The sequence below is a fragment of the Falco peregrinus genome, chromosome 5, assembly GCF_023634155.1.
Source record: "Falco peregrinus isolate bFalPer1 chromosome 5, bFalPer1.pri, whole genome shotgun sequence".
NCBI classification, from domain to species: domain Eukaryota; kingdom Metazoa; phylum Chordata; class Aves; order Falconiformes; family Falconidae; genus Falco; species Falco peregrinus.
The window spans coordinates 30,731,436-30,757,043 of NC_073725.1; the positions used below are offsets into that span (position 1 = coordinate 30,731,436).

At 44.0% G+C, this 25,608-nt stretch overlaps 1 protein-coding gene across 2 annotated transcripts in view; it reads right to left on the bottom strand.

The window, feature by feature from the left end:
- The window catches only part of HECW1 (HECT, C2 and WW domain containing E3 ubiquitin protein ligase 1), a 258,037-nt gene extending 233,036 nt beyond the window's left edge, over positions 1–25,001 (bottom strand). For both annotated transcript variants that reach the window (XM_055806060.1, XM_055806061.1), the window contains exon 1: positions 24,764–25,001. In XM_055806060.1, coding sequence (XP_055662035.1) covers positions 24,764–24,793 — 30 coding nt within the window. In that variant the 5' untranslated portion in view covers positions 24,794–25,001. The remainder of the gene's footprint in view (positions 1–24,763) is intronic.
- Between the last annotated feature and the right edge of the window lie 607 nt (positions 25,002–25,608).

Below are 25,608 nucleotides of genomic sequence, written 5' to 3' on the forward strand. Positions count from 1 at the left end.
CATCCCCACCAAGTAACAGCCACATGTTGCTGCTGGATAAGTATCTAGCAGCTGTTTAATAGGTGCTAGTACTGCAAAGGTGTGACTTTAGCAACGATTTTGTCTCACAAACAAATCTAATTCTTCTCAAACTGCTTCACTTTGTATTACAAAGTGACCCTCATTTAATTTTGGCATATATAGTCCATGCTGTTGACATACACCCTGACATTGCCCTGGCTACATCCTATGCCTTTGACATCTCTTCTCGACAGAGGCCAGTAGAGACAGGTCAAGAACAGCACACTCTGGGGGTAAAAATCACACACATTTATCTACTAGTGCAATGGGAAGCAAATCCTGCAAGTTTACAGATATAGTACACACATCACATGCAGTACCCGAGACTTCGGGACAAAATCCATTGCAAAGAGGCACATAGCAAAAGAGAAAGTCCTAGTCAACATCACAAAATCTAAAATTGAACTGCCTTCATAAATCACCTTGTTGGATGCTGTTGGAGTCAGAGGCAAAACACACCTGTTAAGTATTAACTCCTTTCGCTGTTAAAACACACACCACAGGTGGTATACGGAGCAGTCATTTATTGTGTTTTTTAATAAGGAAGCTTCCCAGTAAAACTATAAATGATTTTTTTTTTGTTTAATAACAGCAAATGGAGCATCACAGAAATACGTGTCCTTTATGTATCTATTGTAAGGTAGACAAGGAAGCTTGGCAGTTGCTCATTATTATTCCTCACACTACTTCTAATGAACAGATCTATGCTCTCACTTTTCATTGGCTTAATCAAGGATTCTCTATGATATGCAATTAATCTTTAATATGAAGGCTATTAGGGAGAAGGCAGAAAAAGCAGCTGAACATCCCAACCACCGGAAACCAGATTAAGGAATTATTCAAAATCTATTTCCTTTATATTACATTTTTACATTTGCCAACCTCTTGATAAACTTGTTTCATTGAGCTTCTGTGTATTTTTACAACCATGGAACAAATTCACAGTTTTCATTCAGACGGATATGTTGGTAGCTCTTCAGCAGTGAGCCCACATTGCAATTTTAACACTCTGAGGCAAAGCCGAAGAAAGCAATGTATTACCCACAGTTCACAGTAACGGGAAGACATGCTGAAATCATAACACTGGCAAACCATCCACATCAGTCCTGTCCTGGTCAAACATACAGAAAAAATGACGTGAGTCTAGTTTACATTCTTCAGTCAAATGTCTTTGAATACAAGCTTAAAAACATGGAAGACCATAGCTGGAGAAGCTGCTTTTGACTAGGATAGGAAACCAGCTAAGACCCTTTAGAAGGACAGATGGGCTTGACCACCGCTGCAGATCTAAATCAAGCTTGAGAACCACTGATTGCGTTTGGGGAGCCTTATGGGCAGGAAAGAGGCCAAAAGCTAAGCAGGCATCAACCCAAGACAGGTTGTGTCAGTCTGGAAGGGACTAATCAAGCCACCTGTGATGCCTAGGCAAGGCACAACATAACCACTGTGAATTTAAGTAAAAGTATCTGAATTTCCACATCAGCCCTCCTAAGTGTTTTGAGATGGCAGCTCAGCTACAGAAAAGTTTCAGTACTGGTATTTTGGAAGCTTAGTAGTTTTTCACAGGTTTGTTTTTTTTTTTTTAAACCAAAATCAGAAGCACAGCATAGGCTGGTTATACAGTTAACACTGCTATAGGCAAGCCTTTTAATACGTGTAGAGTTTGCATGCATCTTTGTTTCACCATAAACTTCAAAGGACTTAATTTTCAGAACACTTGCATTTAAGCCTTGCAGTTACCTCTATAATGTAGCCTAATATTTCTAAACAAAAAAAAAAAGAAAATGAGAAAAATCAAAACCCCTCCCATCTTCCCATAAAAGCTTACACACAAGATAGTATTCCATACTAAGTTTGATAGGAGCCACTTTGAAGTGACAAAGAGTAATGAGGTAGCCTTGCACTTCTAAACCAAGGTCAGTATAAATTTTTAAGCTACTTTCATATTTTTTCCTTTTTTAAAAACCATCTCCAATGCAGCTGACAAGCAGACACTACCAAAACACCATCACCTTTCCAGTGACACAAATGCAATGACGCAACCCTTCCCATGCATGTGGAACCGCATTCTTCAGAGACAGGGGAGATATACGCAGCCAAAATAACAGAGCAGACCACTGCACACACTGATTTATCCTTGCTTGCACTCCCAAACCCTCTCATTACAAGTCCTGTCTACGTTGTATTTTCACGTTTGGTTACCAGTAGAAGCCTGACAAGTACATGGCGGGGGCCAGGAAAAAACGTGTTTTAGCTTCTGGACCAGACAACATGCAACACAAGCACAATGCTACAAGCCTATTGCCTGCAATCTTTGCATTATACAAGCCTGAAGTATGGATTATATTTGGTTTGAGTGCACCTTCACACCTTGCAGTCCTTTCATATTTTCCCTCGTGCCTTCCCAGTACCATTATCTCGAAAGAGAAGCAACCCCAACTGTTTCAAGAGTATCAACCTCTTAGCCCCCTTAGAAAAGCACCACATGAGAAAAAGAGACACACAAAGCACATGCTTAAACACATTCCTGAATTTAGACCAAAGGAACCAGGCATCATACATTACTTATTAAACCCATCTAACTTTGATACCTGTAATTTTCCAATTTTGGTGCCGACAGCCTCCTACCAGGGTCTGAGCAGGGAGCCAGAACCCAGCTCTTCACAACACCTAGAGGAGCTTAATTACCTCCTCAACTTTGACAGAGGGGCCAAATTCAAATACTTTGATCAATGGGGTCAAAAGCTAGAGGGGGGGGGGGGGGTGGGGTGTACAGTAGGAGAGAGACAAAGGGACAACCAGAACAGAGGATTGCTATTCCATCTGCCTCATTTCCTTCCAAAACCAGGCTAAAGTAGTATCTTGGGACAAAAGATTTGTGACAGCACATCATTTACCTACTCATGTGCAGGAATGCAGCTGGGTAGCACAGTAGTTATAGACCAGAGAATTTAGGGTCGTTTGTGTTTCGGTGTTTTGTGGGTTTTTTTTTTTGGGGGGGGGGGGGGTTGGTTTTGGTTTTTTTGTTTTTTTTTTTTTTTTAAATGATGTGCTTACCCTGGGGCAAAAGCTTTAAAGGCACAAATTGCAAGAAGCCATTATCTCACCCAAGCTCTTTCCATGTTTCCTCCCTTCCCCCTCTTTAGTTTTAAGCTTCATCAGAGCCTGTTCCAACAGTCAGCTTCTCCTTTTGTTTGACACTGTAGTAAAGTTGTAGGGTTGTTTGTGAAAAATGTTGCCATGGAAACTAATGTGTGCTGCCATGGAGATCATGTCAGATCCAGCTTCGCATCTTCATGAGGAATAGAAGCCAGGGAAGAGTAATTCTTCCTTGAAAAACCAAATGTTTAGAAATATTAGCAAACCTAATGAGAAGTGACAAAAACAAGGTCACTCTTAAAACATCAACATTTACCAATAATTCACACAATGCTTTCCGAGATGTCACTTCTTTTAACCATGTTCTCCGAACCAGTGTAGTTAAGGGCTTCAAAGTGTTGAACAACATATGTGAAAAATCTAAGACTTATTTTCAGACTATCTAGACACCAAAAAACCTTGCTCAACAATTTTTCTAAGTCAACTTCAAAAAGCACAGACGGAAGCAAAAAAGTATTATCTGTAAAAGTTGCATAAAACGCATGTTATTTAATAAGATACATGAATCAAACCATGACCCACGACATAGATTAAGATCTTGATTAAAGAGACTAAGGAACTGATGTTCACTCTAAAGAAAACACCTGAAAAATCATCTAGGCATCCTTTTAAAGTGAATGGTGGATACAGAGAACTTGCATTCATTTCCCTACACTTTTAAAACACCAATAATTTTTTTTTCTTCTTCTTTCTTTAAATGAATAGCAGCTATAACTAAAAGCCACCACTAAATAATTTTAAGGACTTATGAGGTATCTTAAATCCTCCCAGTAGCCAAATCCTAAGCATTTAGGCTCCTTGAGCAAAATCTGATAGACACAAACTCTGCTTTAGCCCATTCAATTAATTTTAAGCAGAGTCTCTCTAATCAGCATGCATAGTCTTCTTGTTTCAAAATTAAAGATATGTCTAAATCTTTGCCAGATCAGGGACAAAGTAAGTTCATTGGTTCATGAATCAACTTGAATCACTGACAATAAAACCTCTGAATGAAGAAACAAATGAATGTTTAAAGACTCATCATGAACAATAATCCCTTCCTGAATTAATGCTAAATCTTGTCAAACAAAATACATAGTGTTTTATGGAAGATATATTGCATCTCCTAATCATATCAGTTCTCCACACTTGATGGCTCTGCACTCAACACTGACAATTTGAAGTTTTTATAACTCACAACCACAAAGATTTTTGTATTTTATAAATGCATTTGAGTGTAGACTCATACTGGAGATTTAAAATTCAACCAGTTAATTTTCTGTGTGACAAGTGGAAACAAACACTAAAAATAAGAAACATGCCATCTTCCTCAAGCTGACAGACTTCAGAAAAAAATGAAGAGTTTAACTCTTGACAAAAAATTTACAGCAGGGGAAGCCTTGCAGATACACCAGTCCAAAAGCTTTGTCAGTGAAAACCAGTACAGACATCCAAGTGCCTGAAACTCACCCTGCTATAACTCCACACAGGCTACAGAGATGCTCCTCTGAAATCTTAGGGGGTCTACCTGTTTTCTTGTATACATCTTTTCACAAAACTAGACATAAAATCAACACTTCTATATTTACAGCATCAAGGCAGGTCTTCTCGCCTGCATGTTACATCTGATAAATCAAGTTGTGAGGCACGTTAACGCTTTTTAGAGTTCCAGCAAGAAACAAACTTAGTAAAGCAGATAACCTGCACTGTACTAAATGCGGAGGACCGGTAGAAGCTTTCCACAACTACACAGCAATAAAGTAACTTACAGTAAATAAAGCGTATTTTAGATGAGAATAAGTTTTAGGACTCAGATGCAGCTCACAAAAAGTCTCTAAAATATACACCTAAAAATGGATTAATATCCTTCAGCGCTCCTGTTCTCTGAAGACAGCTGGGATCTAACATCCACCTTGCTGGGGACAGACTGAAGCCCTGCAAAACATCCATACTAGGATGACCTGACCCACTGAAATCCTACCACTTTAATTCTGTTTCTTTCTAAATGCCCTGCTTTCTCAGTATAAACAGGTATCTAGAAGACACTTTGAGACTTCTCATCCATAAAGATCTTCTCCCCACACACAGTAGGGGAAAAAGCAAATCATAAAACTACAGAAACTTATTTAAACTATATCATAAATAAAATAAGTTTATGCTACGTATTGGATTCAACTTTACCCCATTCATTCATTTGGCTACAAATGCATGAGGTACTGGGGGAAAAAAAGAAAGATGCTGCTTATCTGCAGTAGCAGTGTTTTTTTCTATTTGGATGCCATCTAAATAATATAGAAAGTATTCCAGGTAATAATACCAAATACTCTTTTCTAGCTGGCAGCTGCTGCACAGAGCATAGGACCAGCTGACACACTATGCACCTGGCCAGTTTATTAACTTCTGGATTCTGCAACAGTCCCTGGGGAGAAGGGAAAAAAATCTGGGTTTTTTTATTCCCTTGACATCAAATTTGTAAAAATCTTACTATTTAGACTGCAGAAGAGCTCAAGATTTACCAGATACTTCTCTAGAGCACACAGGTAAACCCAGAGCCTGCCCCAGAAGGCTGCAAAGTCTAGGCAAAGAGTAATAAACCTGGGCTGTAATCCCTCTGGCAGGCATTTAATTTCATGAGACATCAAAAGCTGAGTGGGCCAAATCCAAAAACAGCATCAAGAGATTGGGACAGGAAGCAATAAGGAACAGATTCTTCAAGAACAAATCACCTCAAACCAATTTAATTTCCTTCTGCAGCAAAGTAACACTTTTGTGGCTCAGGAAAAAGCACCAGTACTTTATATCTTGACTTTACATCAGGTTTTTGGTCTAGTCTTACACAACATTCTCAAAGTTTGGAAAACATAATCTAGGTGAAGTTAATTCAGGCTGGATGGAAAACTTGGAGAGCTGTATCCAGCAGTTATCAGTGATTCTGCATGAGCACACAGCACATACCTGGATGAATTCTGTGGGCTAGTCCTGCTCCATCTTTAGCTGGATGACAGGAAAGAGCTGACTCACTAAATCTGTTAGACCAATATAATAACTGCATAAAAGGACAACTTCAAGCCAGGTAAGAGACCTCTGTGAGAATCCACTGGTAAGAAGGGATGACAACCTGACCATGAGTCAGAGCCAAGCTATTGAGCACAAGACAAACAAACAAGCAGGCTGGAACAGATAAACAGGACTGTGGCCCATGGAGTTCTCCTTCCACTCTACCGAGCACCAGCAAAGCTTCATCTGCAGTACTACATCCTTACCTGGGTGCTGCCTTTGAAGAAAAAGATAAGCCAGCCGGAGCAAGTCCAGAGAAGAGCCACAGGAAAGTGCAGAACTCAGGAAAACCAGCTCATAGAGATATTTGTATAATTGCTTATGTAATGTGTAAAATTAAAATATTGCATTAAAAATATGTAATATGTAACATTGGCTAGCAGAAATGGGGGGGGTGGTGGAAAGAGGGGAGAGAGAGTGGGAAGAACCATGCAAGTGACAGTGTTTCATATGTACAATGCTACTGTAAAGACAGAGTATTTCTTCTGTGTCCACAGGGGATGGGACTGATTTACACCACAGCAAGAGTCAGCCTAGACATTTTGAAAAACTTCCTAACAATAAAGACAGCAGCACAGGTACATGCTTCAAGAGGAGTCTGTGGACTCTCCATCCTGAGCAGCCTTTAAAAGCAGCTGCACAACCTCCTGGCAAGCGCTGCAGGCATCATTGCTCCTGGTTCTACAGGTCGCTTCCAGCTCTGTGCTCCTATGCCCTTGTGGAACAGACACAGCAGTCATTTGTGCTCTATAAAACTGACTCCCCAAGAATAGGACTGGCAAGGACCCACGTATAGGCACTAAATTAAAAAAAAAAAGATGGCCAACAGAAGGACACAATATGACTGACCAAAGGAAAAAACCAGGAAGAGATGCTTATTTCTTGGAATGATGTTTTAAACCCAGAGAAGATGAAGCAGGTCTGTAAAATCACCGTGACTTTACAGTAAGAGAGGTACCACATCAGTAAGCAGAATTTTTCTTCCTCTTTCATAAGGGATGGCTTTGAAATGGTCACTACTCCGTTTTATCAAATAGCTACTTTAAATATCACTTCTAACTAAAAGTTAAATAAATAAAAGCCAGGTAAAATGACTAGTTGTGATGAGAATCTGCTTTCTTGCAATTGAAGAATTACATAGCAAGAAAGTAATTGAATGTGGGGGTGTTTTTCTTTTTGTCAGCTGGCATTTTCTATTATTTGCACACTTTTAACCAAGATTTGCAGAAGATTGTGGGACACAACAAGATATGACAGTTGCTCCAATTTCTTGTCAAATTGTCTTTCAATCACAGGTACCCTACTCACCGTGGGGGGGTGGGGGGTGGAAATTGCATGCACAAGTCATCCATTAGTTTAATGCAAAAGAGATTATGGAAGCAATAGCCACTCAGGAGCAAAGGGATAAGTGATGCTCTTGCTAGCCATTACACTAATGGTGAGAGCCGGGGAATGCCTGCGTAATTGCCAGAGAACAGGCCGAGAGACACCTCTGGGGACCCAGACAGCATGCAGGGCTCAGCCTTAGACAGGGCCAAGTGCTGACTTACAAAATCACACCTGTTATTACAGACATTGGATCCATTCTTGCAGCCTTTATCTGGTAAATGTCATTCCCTAGTTTGTTCAAGACCCTGTGAGTCAAATGCTTTTCAAAAGGATTGCCTAGGAGAGTAAAGGATCAAATGTTATGCTCCCTACATTCCCTCCGCCTCAGTTCATATGCTCTTTCCAGTTTCCCAATTCAATCCTCAGCTGTGAATCAAGAAACAACCCCCACCTGTACAGGCAAGAGCAGAACATGGACACGCTCACCCCCAACGCACAGCTCAGCTTTACAAAGCCTGGTCACACCAAGGGAAGAAGCGAGCGGCTTCCGTTTCATGCCTCTAGTAGACCTAGGGCAGCACGAGCCCAAGAGAAATGGGTTTTGCTGCTTTCTTAGTATCTGCCATCACACATTGGTCTCCGCTCCTCTGCTGATCTGCCAACCAGTTACCTGCCCCTGCACCTCCAGGGTTCTGTAAGTGCAAAACTGCTTCTGGCCAACATGCACGGAAAGTGGACCCCGTTGACTTAAAACAACACAAACTCGCTGAAATCTTAGTGAACTTACCCTCTCTGCTCCAGGTAAAAGTTCACGTGAGGCTTGCACGGCTATTGAACAGTACTCCTCAACTGATGCCATGTACCAGCCAGCAGCTCCCTTCTAGCCCGCGAAGGCTGGGATTAGCTGGTATCTCTGAACCGCAGGCGACTCATTAACATGAAGTCTAAGCGAGGCATGAGCAGATACCCACATGCATGGCCACATGCCGTGACCAGCCCTGATCCCCAGAACTTGCAGGCCATTTCACAGACTAGATGTGCTCCCTGCAGTACTGAATTTAAAGAGACTGTCTTAAGCAATCAGGTAATTAAACATTGCTTTAAGCATCGTATTTCACAGGCTTGGTACACTGTGCAAGCCCTTACTGATGGGCAGACACTGCTAGCAAATTTCTCCCCTCATCTGTTGGCTTTTTGGCAGTCCACAATGGGTCACTCTTAATGCAATTTCATTTTCTTAATTAAATCTTCCCTGAGGTACCATCACAGGGTATTATTTCCCTTTGATTCCTTTATTTAACATGTCAGAACAGAGATAGTCTCACTACTCTGCTTTCATGGGTTAGAAAGTTTCTCCCTTGATTAACCCTCAGAGAAGATGAGGGGATTTAAGTGAGTAACAATGACATTTTTTAAATACACAACATACAAGGCCATACAACAAGGCTTATAAGACTGTAAAGGAAAAAGTGAAGCACAGCCAAGTTAAAAAAAACCAAACCAATAAAAGGTTCTTTCTTGCTATCTCAAACTTTACAGAGCAGAGTTTGTTTGCAAGAAGGGGAGAAAGACCCCCAAATCTAACTGCCTTCCAGTGGGAAGAGCACTTCCATGAGTTTAATAAAAACCAATGCTTTTCCTACTATAAGTCACAGGGTCCAGGAAAAAAATCTCAGCTTTCCTTTCCAGAAATAAATCCCCAAAGAGCATGTACTGCAAGTCTTCAAATCATGAACCTTGTAAGCACCCCAATCGCACAACAGAAAGTCTCCAAACCAGAAGCCCTGAAAATTCCTACATTGGCAGAGTCTCCAACATTTTTCAGTCTTTGTGGACAGAAATACTGGCTGGATATGTGATTACCCTTTGTACTTTCCAAAAAGTATACTGTTCTACATGGTTACGTGCTGGTGATTACGCATCAACCATTACTGCTTGTGACACCTTCCATTGAACGTAATGACATGCAGCCCCTCTGTTAAAGCAAAACTAAACTCTCCAGGAAGACAAACATGAGCGATGCTAGCAATACAGCCTTCAAGAAAATGCTAATATGAACCATCATAGATATACTGACCAGCAATTCAAGTCCTCTATTGCCTACAGACAACCTGTAGTAAATAGAAGGTAAGTTTTACATCATCCAGTTCTAGCTGTTTTGCCTAAGCTTGCATCGAGGGTCTCTGGAGAGAGCAATATCCCTACTGGGAAAGCCAACTTAAAATACAGAATTGTTCATCCCAAGCCCCTCTCCCCACTACAGACAGCCCTGTTATTTCACTGGCACAAGAGGGCTCAAATCTAGCCAGCTAAAAGTAAGGTGAGATGCGCAATACAACAGGGGGAGAAAGATCCTCAGAACATCCACCAAAAAGGACAGGACCCCTCAGCAGCCTCCAACAGCCGTAACAATCCCAATAAGCAGCTTGTGCATGAAAATCCCAAGCCAAACTCACTGAGGTCTTCCGCATTTTGGAAGATTTAAATATCATATCACTTACTAATAAGGCAAAGTCAAAAACGTCAGAAACATCAGAAACAATTGTCTCAAATGGCTAACATCAGACATAATTTTGTGAAATGCAAGGTATAGCACTGAGCTGCGAATCATGCAAGTCAGTATCTGTACACCAAAAACCTGATAACTTCATATATAGACAAGATAAATATATAACAGCAGTTTACAGATATTATTGCAATAGCCATTTTGTAGTAGTAAATATTTGGGAAGGATCTGAAGGAAGAAAGCAATAAACTACTCAGGTGGTTTCTTAACACTGGCTCAATGAACATGAAGAGTTGCAGAAACCAAGCACTTCAGTCATGTTAGTTATCCAGCAAGAGGGACAGAAGGCATGAGAACACATATTTAGGAATCTGCAGTACTCAGCAGACCCATGAAGTTAAAATTAAGATAAATAGACAAAAAGAATGACCTGGGATTCAGATAAAATGGAAGAGAGGAGAAAAAGGCCCTCACAGCAAAATTTTAACTTGCAGAAAGCTGATGAGATGAAAACTACAATAGAAAAGGCTACAAATGACCAAGTCACAGGCAAAGATTTTTGGCAACAAACAGAAAATTATATTTAACAATAACATGAGAAAAGTACTGAATTTGGTCTAATAAAAAAATAATAATCAAAAACTAAGTGCGTGAACAAAACATGGGTAGCAGGAAGAGACAAAGGAGAGAAAGGGAACACATACAAGAAATGGCACTGGATCCAGATGAGAGAGCAGAGAAACAGGACTACACAGGATGCACAGAATTCCAACAAGAGATGAAAAACTGCTCATTAGGGTGTTGGCGTTAGCAAAGGATTAGTCTGGGAGTTAACACAAAAGTAGTATCTGAAAAATAGGAGTTAATAGTATAATGGTAACAAATCAAGAGAGGACAGGTATGCAGGTACTAAAGATGAAGGCAAGGGAGAAGATTAAAAGATTTAGGGAAGGATAAAAGACAGAGGGAATATATGACAGACGTTCACAGACTCAAGAGCAGAAAGGAGAAGGGAGGATCATTTGCTTTCTCTTCCAAGCCGGGGCAGGCATCAAGAGAAGGCACTAGGAGTCAGGCTCATAACATACTGAAGGCAGTGGCTTTTAAGACAACAGGTAGTTGACCTGTGAAATACACCTTCAAATTACAATAAAAATGTCAATAGGTTCAAAGGAAAGTGAAAGCAGGGGAGATTTCATGGAGCAGATCTCTACTGAAGGGTTCTAAATCCACAGAAACACAATCAGTTAAGAAAGATTCCAAGCAGAAAATCATTGGGATGTGGGTAAAGAAATAATACAGAAAAGGGATTTTCTCACAGCAGACAAAAGTCCCTGCCAAAATGCCACCTCCATTGCCTTGGTTTCCTGGTAAGCCTAGATCAAATATTTTTACCCTTTGATCTTTGCATCTGTTTACAGTCCACACAAGTGACTACTACCACAAACACTTTAAGCCAACATAAACTGACACTTCCACAAGGAGGACCACCGCTCCTTGTTCCCAGTCCTTGCTGGGTGTTTGCTTGCATTGCTGTAAGCCTTCACACAACACTCAAGCAGACCTCTCCTGGGTTAAAACCACATGGCGTAAAATAACAGGTTACTTCTAACACGGGTCCCCTGACACAGCTCTCCATGCAGCCACACAAATGCATGTCCTGACCCAAGGAAACAAGGAAATAACTAACATGCAGAAAAAAGAGTGGCTAGAAAAGCAGAATGATGCACTGGAATTATTTAGCCTGGAGAAGAAGAGGCTCAGGAAGAATCTTATCAATGTGCATGAATAGCTGGTGGGATGAAGTGAGGCAGACTGAGCAAGGCTCTTCTCAGTGCTGTCCAGCGACAGGACCAGAGGCAACTGGCACAGACTGAAATACAGAAAACTCCACTTAACTGTAAGAAAAAAAAAAAAACCACCACACTTTTTTTTTTTTTTTTTTTAACCTGTGTTCTTCAGGCTTCACAGTTACACATAGCTGAATGGCAGGTAACACATTTCTACAAAGGGGTTCACATCCCTGCTAGTAGAGCATTTAAGGTCTGAAGATTTAGGCTCCTTAAACTGAAAATGGCTAAGCATTCCTGGTAAAGCACGACATGGATCTCTGAAAGATTCCCATTTTCATCCATGGACAGCAGGATACTTTAAAGGGAAAGAACCTTTCAAATTATAACTTTTTCATAGATATTTGGCTGTCTACACTCAGCCTATAAAAACATGGTAGGTTTTCTGCTGTTTCTCCCTTCCTTCTTCCACGGGCAGACAAAAAGTTTGACACCTGCAAGTTTTGCCCAGATGATAAGAGCACTTTAAGAATAGTTTACCCCTGGCTATGTGGATACCTGGAACCAGGGAACCAGTAACACAGCAGGGACACCCTCCAGCTTGTTATCCAGCAAAAGAGGTGCAGAGCAGTGGCAGACAGAAAGGTATCTGTATACACAGGACGCAAGGCAAGTGATAGCAAACAAGCACAAGAAACCGGTGAATTAAACAGAATGAGAAATAGTCTTAGGATAATAAAAAAAATCCATTAACCTCATTCTTCACCTTACTTGGGAGATGGCAAAGTTGGTATGTTATTGCTACGCAGTGCGCGCTGAACAAGGTACTGCTCAGCTGTCAAACAAATGTGTTATTGAATGCTCACACTAAGAAAAACACATTTTCCACATTCATATTTTGACCAACTAAGCAGCTGGAGGGTGGTCTTCAACACACCTGAGCAACCCACAGGGCAAGGGGTGAAAAAAAGGTCTTTGCAGTAACAAGACAAAACACCATAAAAGGGAAGAAAAAAACCTTTTGAAATGGTAAGACTTTAGCTGAAACAATCATTTTTCTGTCTGTTTCACTGATACCTGTTTTGGTGGCCACAAGAGAAGTGAAGCCAAGATGGGACATTTATCTCCTTGAAGACCACTTTTGAACTATCTGCTGCAGAGTTTGCCTTTGCTGCATCCTAGGTAAGACAGCCCAGCTGTGACAAAGCCTTTTTGCACCCAAAGATAAGAAGGTTGCAATGCCACCAAACCCAGAAGGGCCTAAACAGTAAGTAGCACTATGCTTGACTTGCACCTGCGTAGGCTGGAAGCCCAGACATCTTACTATTTGCTACCGAGAGAAAATAGACATATTAACCTCCAATGGCTATAAAAAAAAAAGGTGTTTATGAGGTGGAGGGATGCAGAGATAATGAGGGGGAAAAAATTTCCTCCTGACACTTCTGGCAGCAAAGCAAAAACGAGAACCTTGCTAAAACAATGTTAGCATCTAAACTGGAAAAATTGAATTACAGGGAGCAGGAACCCCGTTCAAGGTGATCTTTTCAAGCTAAAAAGCCAAACTGTATGTCTGAGGGGACTCCCTCACTGACATGCTTTTGTTTTCCAGTGTGCAAGTATTACAAAACTGCAAGTTGAAAAATCTGTGTGGTCTTTGTCCCACATAAACATGCAGTGAATCTTTCCACAGTTATTTTAAGACCTCACAGGCCAAATGCATCCCTAGTGCAAGATCAGTGACTTAAATGAACTCAGCATGGCAATGAGATCAGCCCCAGGCTTCCACGAAGTAAATACAATAGTACACCACTATAATGACACTGTGCACTGGAGACAGTTTTTAAATTTTTAAATTGTTTTTAAAAGATTTTTTAAAAAAAATTGTTTTAAAGAAACAACTGTATGAAGAAGAGTAGGTCAAGTCTCATTTTTGGCACTGTGGGAAATCGAAGCATTTTGAAGTCTTCCTTACAGAGGAAGCATAACAACAACCGCCACCTTGCCACACCTCCATCTCTGATCTCTCCCAACTGGATTTGATCATTAAACAAGGCTGCAGGGCTCCAGGTCCTCTGAACAGCTGCCAGCTGCAGTACAAACACATTCTCATGAGGAACATTTTGATTCTGTTTAAAACTGCTTTTTTTTTTTTCTTTTTCTGACAGAAACCCATTCCAATGGCACATTTCCATGCAGTTCCATTACTTAATATGCCTCCCCCCTCCCACACATGCATGCACCAGAGCTACTTCAAGAAGATAATTATGCTGCATGTTTGCAGTGCATTGGATTTACTCCTGCCAGGTCACCTGTCTTCACCAGAAGTGAGAGACTCCAGGGAAAGGAGTCATCAAAACAAGGGTGATTCAATGTCTGCACATATACATGACATGTATTCCCCCAAAAATATATGCAAGCAAAAAATACGTTGATTTATTATTTTTTTTAAGGGGCTCAGTAGCCTCAGGGTGGCTCATATAGCAACAAATTCAGCTCTTTACTCAAGCAGCCAGCTATTTGAAAACAAACATCATAATTATACCACCAAACAATCTCAATCAACAACTAAAGAAGTGTATGTGACTTGCAGGGGTCTCTAGCTTTTGACAAATAATCCAGCAGTGCTGCACGGATCTGAGTAATACTTGTGTCTCCGGCTCTTCCCTGTGACTCAGCATTCAGCAGGGCTGCCAAGGGCTGGTCCGAGCTCCTGAAACACACCTGAAGCTGGACTAAAACGACAAGCCTGGCAGGACAGCACTGCAAGGACGAAATGCTCACAGCAAGAAGAACATTGCACTCGGTCAGTGGTATCTAAGAAAGCCTGCTCAACACCAGCCCTCTCTGGCCTAAAACAGGGCGATTTTTTTCCTCCAGAGTGGTTACATAAAAATGGCGCTTTATTAGACAGAAGACCTGCTACCTCCAGTAGATGCAGAATTTACCTGCTGACTTAAGTACAGAAAGTTTTTTACCCCGCTTCCTTTAAAAACTGCAACATTACCTATGTTCCTCTAATGAGGAATCCTCCATTTGCATGAAGTCCAGCTGAGTCCTCTATGGCTGCAAAGGCTCCCTCCTGCCCTACCACCTATCAGAGACCAAACACAGGATCAAGGGGAATGGTTTTAGAAGGACGATGGTTTGGGCTGAGTGGTGCAGCTAGAAAGCATTTTTTAGTAATCTCTCACCTACATCTTCTCACTCTGAAATTTGAGGTGAGCAAAACAACCTTCTGAGCTCTGAGCCTTGGTCCTCTGAGGCTTGAAGAACTGGTTCCCACATATAATCTGTTGTTTCCCAAAGCTCTGACTGAATTATATTGGTATTCTATTACACGGGAATTTGTATCTGAAAGCTTTCATACTCACCATTAGATACCATGACACAACTCCAAACTACTGCATGAGACAAGCCAAACATGCAGTTTCCCATTGGACGCATCACTGAGGCATGAGTAAGAATGGTTCAGAAGACAAGACTGAATGCAAATATTTTAGGCCAGATCAAAAGAACAGGACTTAGATAATTCAGGCATTGAAGCTGAAAATGGTACTCGAAATGCTACTGAGCTCTGCTTTCCACATAACAGGATTCATGGACCTAGTGTTCTGCTCCTGTGCATCCCAGAAACATGTTTTAACGTACCATTTGCTATTCTGCATTATAAAACACATGCACCGGCCCTTGGCAAAGCAATCCAGAAACTCCCCCCTCTACTCATTAAATCAGAGTTATGCTCCCTCTCGCTCAGTGAATCTTCAAAACCCTTATGCAGAACATAACTTTGGTCATGGGTGTAAATCACATCCCATACTCACACACACTTAGAGGAGTTCCCTGCCTGTCAGGGCACATTCCTGGAAAGTCAGGGATCTTGGTCTGATCTGAATCAGGTGCTGAAGAAGTAACACCTCGTCCTGGAGAGGGCAGCTCCTCCCTGAGCAACAGACCCTACCCAACACACCAGTTTTGGAGTACCTGCTTCTGATGACCTGCCTGCCTTCAGGCACTGTTAACCAGCTTTGCACCTAACTCAACACACAAGCACTCTGGGCAGGCAGAGATGCATAAAGCTGCTTTGCCTACATTACACTGGAAACAAAAACCCTAGGGAGCACAGAGGGGGAACCCTATTGCTGCCTACACGTAAACCAGGCACATCCAGCCGACCCACGCTAGTCTTTTATGGCTCTTTTTGGTGCAGTGCTGCACAAAGCATGGCTACGGCATCCTGCATATAAGCTAGTAAACTCAGTGCGCCATGGAGACGCACAGCAGCTTAGATTTTCATTTGCTTAAGGCCCTCATCACTTCCCATTTCAGCATGTGGGTGTCTCCTCTCATGGTCCCACAGGGATTATTTGGATTAGCCATACTGCATTTATATCCCTTATGGTCCAGGTAACTAAAGGAGATGAACTGGGTTTTCCAGTGAGTTATTAGAAGGCCATCCAGTGGATTGATCTCCTGTCCATCGCAGAGCTATTCTGAGGTCACAAGTCAGTTAAACACATTATTCACAATGACCCTTCCTGAGTTACTAGATGATACAGTGTTAAATCAGCAGACAACTCCTGAAACATCCTATTCCACATCTTCCCCTTGCTGAGCTAGCCCAACTCATCTCATGCAAACCCTGAGCCTGCTACCACTACTTACGTACCAGCCTTCCCAAGGTGTGTTGTCTTTCTAAAGTCAGCGTGACTCCCTAAGCAAGAATCACGCGTGCACACACAGAGCTGGCAGAATTAGGCTGGGAAAAATAGGTCAGGACAAGCATATATTTAACTACAAGTCCAAACCTCAAACTCATGTTTTACCAACAAATAATTCATATGCGCATGCACAAAATCCACATTTGATAACTATTAGGAGGTCACTCGGATATCAACTAGGCAATCAAGATCTTTTGTAGGAGCAGAGCCTCTGCCAGAAACATTTCTAGTCCCACTCCAAGTAGAGGTTTAAACATACAACCTCTCCCTCACAACCCTATATCCATCCTTTTTCTGTAATAAAGCAACTTCCCATAAGATCTTTTGGGAAATTGTTTCTTACTCATTTTGCACTAATCTTAGGATTGCCTTTTTTTACAAAAAAAAAAAAAAAAACACCAAAAAAACAAAACCAAACAGTGAGGGGTCAGGGTTGAGACACCCCTGCAGGGAGCCTGGCCTGGGCCACTACTCCTATTCCAGGCTTCCAAAAGTCACCTTTGCAAGTAGGCACACGAGGAAAGGAGAGAGGGCACAAGAGTAGTCTGTCACCTTCTAGAAGTTCTGCAGCAACTTCCCTGGGCTTTTGATTATCTTCCAAGCTGGACAAGACAATACAGCTGCCACCTAGAAGTTACCATGTAGCTCCATCAAGCAAACTCAGCAGCTGATCCTTAGATCAGATTTCTAGAAGACACTGCTTCCACCCTCCTCTAGGATCCACCTCTAGCCAAACCTCAGCAACACAGTTGGCAAGCTAAATGCACAGAAGCACCCAGAACACTTTACCACACCTTTGCTACAATTTTTCTGCATTTCCTGCACCATGATTGCTTGTTACTTTGCTCCCAGGTGCCAAAAGTTTTTCATTCCCTCCCCAGCAACAGTAAAATCAAACACTAGGATTGCAAACCGCCCTAAGTACATTAGGACGTGCACGTACCCTCTCTGCACCTGCTTTATACACAGTTCAGTGCAAAAGACACAGATATTTAAGAATTCAGACACAATTAGATGATACATGTTTTTAATTAGAAATGCCCTAATATAATTGCTCAAGTACAGACACTAAGGCTTTAGCCTACATCATGCTATTGGGTACGGAGAATTAGTCTGAGTTATTAACCCATGTTTTAATTGTCTGAGACACAAGATTGCAAGTGCATTGGAACAAAAACAAGAGTACTCTGCAATCACCCGGAAGCGGAAAGGTTGAAAGGGGAGAGAAGACTATCAAAAGGGAAATGCAAGCTCACGCGCAGGGAGGGAGAGCCTTTAAAAATCTGCGAAGAGGATGCTTTGAGAGTGACAGTTCTGAGCAGCATGAAGGAGTAATACAAAGTCAAATTTCAAGGGCAGGTAATGGTTCTACACCAGGATGCAGTTTCTTGACCAGCATAAAAAATTCTGCCTTTAATCAGGTGGGAAATCTTACTCTTTAATGGGAGCCTTGCTCATAAAAAAAATCGGTTATTTCCTTTCACACACAAAGAAAAATCCTTAAGGAACATTAAGTAGAAACCAAAAGAAGGTAAATTGGGTAGCCTAGTTCTTATAAGCCACCACAGTGATGGGTCTTGGGAAGGAGTTCTACCACAGGACCAGGTGCTTCCATGTTGGAATCCTTTTCTAGCCTAAAAAGAGAAGAAAATGTAGTTCAGCTCATTAGCCCTTAATACCTGGCCTGGGTAGCAACTCCTACGGTTGTTTCAGCTTTAGCCTGCTGTTAGAGTAATGAGAAAGAAATGTCAGTGCTTCATGTCGGCACAGCAAACAGCCAGCTTCCCTATGATACTCAGCTCTGTAAAAAAATAAATCAAAAAATAATCATAGAAAGCCATGCAGCATTGCCCTTCATCAAGCAAAGTTCCCAATAACTTCAGGAGGAGCACCGCTCATTTTTAGACCCAAGGGTTTGACTCAATAATACTTTCTCTCAGCATCAGGTCTCTACTATGACTCAGGGTACGCAGGCACTATTTCTGAATCATGGTATTGACCTCACATTGACTACTGTTTGACAGCATGGTGTGGTCAAATTAAGCAACTCAGAAGTTCATGAAAAGATCTCACTCCTTATCTCTAGAGGTTCCATGGGCCTGTAACCAAGGCAGCAGACAATCTAACGACTAATTGGCCTTTCATGAATCTTGAACAGCATCATCTTGGAAATGTGTGTTCTGACTCTGAAATTAAACATTTCATCCACTTCCCCCCCTTTTCATGTGAAGCTTGTAGAACTAAACCTTGCTCTTTAAATCAAGATGCTGCTTCAGAGTAAATCTGTTGCTGTCCATCATCTTCAGGCAACCATGCAGTCACACATAAAAAGTAGCATGACAAACAGTATATTTACCTAAGGCCTCTCCCACAGCTTTTTTTTTTTTTATACATCATTAAAGACACTTGACAAATAATCCAACACTTGATGGATGCTCTGCATTAGAATGTGATTTTCAAGTTTAAATTTTCTCAAGGTTGCATTAGAATGTAGGCACAAGACAGTATCTCCTACTTTATCAGTCTCGACAGGGCCCAGATTTCAAAGGAAAGCACCTAGCTGTCCAAGGACCAGCTTGGGACATCAGATGATCCCATCCACCCCACCAGTTTGTCAAGCACTTGTAAGCATGCCCACAGATGACCAGGCAGGTAGCCCCATGTGCATTTGTTGCATCCAGCAGGAAGGAGGACTGTAGTTCAAATGGCTGAGGAAGTGCCTTACAAGAGGCATCCAGCTCGCAAGCAAAGCTGGATTATCTCCAACTTCATGGCTTTTTACCTAGCTCAGCAAAGCCTGTACAACATACAATGTATGTTCTGCTAAAAAGACAGGCTTCGGCAGCATAGTTTTTCAGGGAGGAGCAGGAGTCACAGCAATGCTCAAGACTCAAAGAACAGCTCCTTGACCCCTTCTGCTCCGTATACTCAGGTGTTTCACAGGCATACAGTAGAGGACAACTTGTTCAACCATCTCCTCAAGCATCCTCCCTCTCTTGCTCTCCTCTCCCCCTTGGGAAGACACAACTCCCTGCTGCATCTCTTCTGCATGCAGGTGTTTGGGAGGGGTATCCACCAGCCTTCCCCTCTGCAAAAAGCATACAGCGGGTAGCACAACATCAGCCCTTCCCAAGCTTGCAGGGCGCCATCCGAGATTTTGCATGGAGCCATGTGAAAGCAAGTTCATTGCTGGCACCAGAAGAGCAGCATGCTCCTCCTTTCTCTGAAACAATAGGCCTGCTGAACCACGCATTTCAGGACCTGGGAAACCCGATTTGGTAATTGAAGGTGCACATGGCACATTTTCCTACGGTATGGAAAAATTAATTATACCACATGACAGATTTCAATCCTGGTGTTCAAAAGCTCATTAGCAAAACCACTTTAAAAGGTGCTAATAGAAACAAATGCCTTGAACATCACAGACTTCCCAGATGACTCCTGCTATAGAGATGGATGACAAATCACTCTGTCAGTCATCTTTAAATTCCATATTGACTACATTGAAGCAATTACCCATTTATTTTTAGAGCATGTTCCATTTTAAACATAAGTGATTCAGTCCAAGAGACATTCTATACTGCATTGCTATTTCATGGGTTAACAACTGAAATTTAAATGGATTTTAATTTTGGGGCAAATACTTGCTTTCCCCACCCCCCGTTGCCTCTACACATTGGTTGGGAATTTTAATTCAGGCTTCAAACCAAACAAATGTTGGTGTTCTACAAGCATCTGCAGAGAAATATAAAAATATCTGGGAAGTGTGAAAGAGTGAGCCTGTTTTGCTAAATGCATAAAATGAAACCTCAGCGAAGGTCTCAATAATAGCCTTCCTGACTGCTGTGCACACGCTCTCTCCCACAGACCTTCTGCTCTGCAGCAAGGGAATGCTGCCTGCGTTGCTGCGTCCTCAAAGAACTTTGTAAATACAATGGAGCACAGCAATCCCCCGGGGAGCATGGTGTTGATCTTTTACTTCGATATTTCAAAAAAGAGCACCAGGGTTTCCCCCTTTTTTAGTGTCTAAAAGGAACACCTTACCATATCGCTTCCCCCCAGCCATCTCAAGGTTTATCTGCATTGTAGGCAACGTTCCGGACAACAGGATGAGGAGCTAGAAACAAGCTTAGGCTGCTCCTAACTCATGGAAAAGGAGGGTGAGACGATAAAGTGGGGGGAGTTGGGAATAGAGAGTCCTGGGGAGCTGAGGTTTCTGTTGCTGCCGACACCAGAGGGAGAGGACAAACAGGAGCTGCAACAGGTACTGCAGCAGGGAAACCCTGCTTCAAGCTCAGCGCTGCCCTGCTCCAACCCAGCTCCTCCCTCTCCCCAAAGCAAAAGCAGGCTGGGAGGCTCCTGCCAGCCTTTTGCCCCCAGCAGCCTGCTGCCCATGACAACAGCCTATTTTGCCTGTAGCTTGGACCAGTCTTACCGGCCCATATTCTGGTGAACCCACAAACATCTGAGATGAGGACACCATCTTGCCAAGGGACAGTCCCAGTCCCTCCTAAGGAGCCCTGCCCTAAGAATCCAAACCTCCTACTTCAGAGCTGACGACAGGATACCCTAGCCATAACACAGCTGATCAAAAGAGTCCAAGGCTGACTCACAAGCCCATTATACAGCTGCCTAGCCACCATTCATTAACTGTACTAAAAATGACCCTGGGCTCCCTACATCAAAGAACCTTGCCATTTCTTCCTAATAAATTCTAAGCATCCTGCTGGCCTCAAATCTCAGCTGGAAAACATCAACTGGAGTAAGTGGCATCACAGCCTGCCCTTTGCTACTGGCTGTACTTCTATTTTTCCTATGTTGTATGCCCCCTACCCTCCTGAGAGTACCAACAGAAACAAAAATATTACTGTGTTTTAGGGCAAACGCATAAGTAAGATCTAGCCTGGTTCAGGCTATTAGAATTAACATTCCTGATATCTAAGCCCAATAGAAACGTATTTCTAAGGAACCAAACCAAACCCCTGCAGTGTTTGCCACTCAGCCACTGCAGAATCCCAACAGCACATGAAATGTTACAAGAGAAACGGGTAAAAAAAACCCTTAAACAGAAGCAAAACTGACTCATCTCCTTATTGCCAAAACCGAGAAGCTGCTGAGCATAAACAAACAGCAGACATCCTGAAGAAAAGGGGGCATCGCAATTCCTTTTCATGCTAATAGGCAGATACAGAAACTAGTACGAGCAGGACCATCCTCCAGCTACTCCCCCAAGCCGATCCAAAGGAACTGCCAGCGCTACGGCAACCAACATTCCTGGCAGCACTGGTACCACTGGAGGCCCAGGAGCAACCGAGGTGCTGGTGACTCCCAGTGCGCTGATGGTTTCTAGTTATACATGCTGGAAAGCTGTGACAGCTGTAGGTATGATCCGCTTGTGGAAGCCACACGTATGTTCCAAAATTTCATGTTCCAACGAAACTGTTCTGGGCAGCAGTCAAAGGCACACTTGACTTAGCCTGGCAAGCATCCCTTCTGCAGAACGGGAAGGAGAGAGCACCACAGCACTTGTATAAGGCTCAAGCTCTCCTCCCTATCTATAGGGGCCTACAAAGACTACGTGCTATGCGTGCTGAAGCCAGACCTTGTGGATACCCCTATGTTTGGAAGAAACTAAGTAGGTAAAGACTTAGGATCAGACAGACACTTAGAAAGAACAAAAGGAAAGTGAGCGTGATGACAAATTACATTCTCCAGCAAAGTCCATCACTGCAAACTAAGATACTTTGGCATAATTGTTGGGTGTTTTTTTTAATTACTAAAAGCCTTTCTGTTTGAACTTTACAAGATGTTTAACTTCTGGGGGAACAGAGAGGTTGTCTTGTGGGATTTTATTTTTAAAAAACAGCTTTCAGAGTCGAAACCACAGGGGCAACCTTAATGCCTGCATCCACAAAGACAGATTTCCAACAGCTTTAAAAAAACAGGTAACTCAACTTCTTTGTTAGAACAGCTCCTGGCCTGACACCAACTATTCAGCATCATCACGCTCACAACTTGAATCCCCCCCGCTACACCACAACTACATCTTTTGCAGTATTTCAGAAAGCAGCTAATAAGCTCTGCTCGCTTTACTTACTTGAGTAACTGCATTGTTTGTAAGACAACCATTCCAAAGGAGACAAGGAGAAGGATTTAGCACTACCTTGAATGAACGCTACTTAGCACCAGACATAGCATATGCAAAACTCCACGAAGCTTCACTGGGATTATCTCACCAGCTCAAAGAATACTAGATCACACGTCACATACATGAAACAAAGCCACAGAAAGATGCACTTTAACTTTAAAGTCTTAGCCAATTATTTATTGGAATACAATCAATACCATCTCGTTTGTTAGAATGCATTCAAAATACCAAGCACATGGACTTCAAATAAATTCTCTGGGATGTTAGGAGCATGTGTACACGGTTTGCTTTCAAATAAATCACCACCACATTCAGATAATGATAGCTCCTGTTAAAGTCAGAGGGCATCAGTTCATTCTCTGGTCTGCTCTGGTTTCAAATGAGTAAGCTGATAAAAAAAGAGCTGATTGATACTAAAAAGGTTAGGAGTCCAAAGCTCAGGTCACGTTAAGTCAGCAGCACGTTAGCGTATGTTTCGCATGAGTGATACCACCACCGACTCACACGCCACTCGCGCCTTGCAAGCACTGGCCATCTGACGGACTACTCTTTGTTCTGAGCTAACTCCCCACTCACCCTGCTGAAACAAACAAACAGACCCAGCATTTCCTCCATAAGGACAGATAACTCTTGTTTCCCCACCCCCCCATACTAGACAGACTGCATCAACAGGATGAGTGTTGTGCATAGACTAAATGTGCGCTGCCTTTTACATCTCCTTCTGGTCCAGCATGAAAATCAACGTTGCATCCCTGTTGTCCAAATGGGCACATGTTTGAGACAGTTAAAAGTAGAGAGAGCAGCCAGGATACAAACCCAACGCTGCTCCTCCATAAACCACACGTACTATACAGAGAAGTGATAATCCCTTCTTAGTGGAAAATCCAAATTTTCAAAATGAATCCCCAAGCTAAAATGAATTACTGTAATAACTGCAATCCTCGCATGAGCACTAATCAGGAAGGCACAGCTGACCACCTGCTATGTGGCACCACCGGCGCAGCAGCACCCTGCCCCTAATTGCTGCTGTGTCCAGACAGAGCCAGGTGCCCCACAAAACGAGCTGGTGACGCTGGTAAATACACGGAGAGCGCACTGCCCGCCCGCCGTACAGTCTCGCTACGCACTTCTGCTGAGTGCAGCATTTAAAAAAAAAAAAAAAATGGGCACTACTGCAGCTCCTAACAGCAGGATGCAAAAAATCTAAACCCAGGCCAAGTAATTTCTTCTGCAACTACAGAGGAATGCACAGGAAACGATGCAAGAGAGACGACGAAACAAATCGCGTGTGCCTGTGTCAGTGCAAGCCCATCACCTATGCAGGCTGCAAAATGAGAAAAGCAGCATTTGACAGCACTACAGGCTGGGGCAGCATTCTTAACGTACTTACAATAAGTTATTTTATTTAATTGCTAATGAAAAAACGCAATTACATAATAACACAAGGTAATAACCAAAATACAAAGTCACAAGATTGGCTTACAGCAACAGAGCCGGGGGGTGGGGGGGCAAGGCAGTTTGTGCCTTAAATTTTGCTGCATTGTCAAGGAGCCAAGAAGCAAACCTGGGGGCTTCTCCTTCTACAGGGAAGGGATGGAACCACCGAAAATTCAGCGCGGGACTCTTCATCACCGCCTGCGCGCATCCACATCCACAAATGATGTCAGTCCCCGCCGGCACGTCGCTCATCATCATTCTACACTATTTGCTCGCTAGTGCAACGCAGCCGGCAGGCCGGCGGCTGAGCCCGTACCCCAGCGGGGCCCGCAGGCTGGGGGGCAGCCCCCCGCCAAGCGCCGGGGACACGGCGGGGGGTCCCGCTCCCGCAGAGCCCGGCCGGCCCCGAGGCACAAAGGCGGGCACCCATGACAGCGCACACCCGCCGCCCCGGGGGGCTCTTCCCGGCGCCCAGGCCGCCGGCAGCCCCATCCCGCATCGCACTTCGCCGCCGGGAGGCAACGCCAACCTCGTCCCCCCGCCGCCCCCCCCCGCCCTCGCCGGCAGCAGCCCCTCGTACCTGGACAATGCCGGCCTGGGCACAGCTCATGCTCCCCCGGCGCGGGCAGCGCTCACATCCCACACGTGCGGCTGGGGCCGCCCGGCAGCCGCGGGCAGGGAGGAGGACGGGGTGCCGGCGCCTCAGCCCCCGCCGAGCCGCACCATAGTCCAGCACCAGCTGATACACCCGCAACGCCGCCGCGCTCCCTTCTCCTCCTCCGCCCCGCCAGCCTCCTCCCACCCCGCCGCCTGTCGCCGGGTACCGGCCGCCTGGAGCCACCCACACGCCGCGGCGGCCGCCCGGCAGCGCCGCCCGGCCCGCCCCTCAGCGCGCCGCCTCCCGCCCGGCGGCCTGGGGCCGGTCCCCGCCGCCTCCCTCTCCGCCCGCCCGTCTGGCGGGAGCGGGCCCCTGCCCACCCGGGCGAGCCGCCCCCCGGCTGGTCTCACAGGGACACCACGGCACCCCACCCGCCACCCGGGGAGAGCCCCTGCCGCACGGGGCGGGGGCACAAAAGTCAATTCATTTTTTCGCCCCTTCAGCTCCGGCCCGCAGCCCCCCCGCCGGCCCTCCACCAGCGGGACGGTCCCTGGGGCGGGCCCTAGCACCTCCCCACACACACACGGGGAAGATCTCGGAGAGCCCCGCTGCCCCCAGGGGCCACGCACCCTTCGCCTCCCGTAGCTCCCGCCGCCTCTCCTGGGCAGCGCTCCAGGAACAGCATCCCCGGACAGAAAAAGCCCCAGTGCCGCAGCTGGGAAGAGAGCACGTTCCCAGACACAGGTGCTCACACGCTCAGTTCTTCCACAGGTCTTGCATTTGGGCACATTTGCTCGCCAAAACTAGAGCAGGAGCGCTGGCAGCAG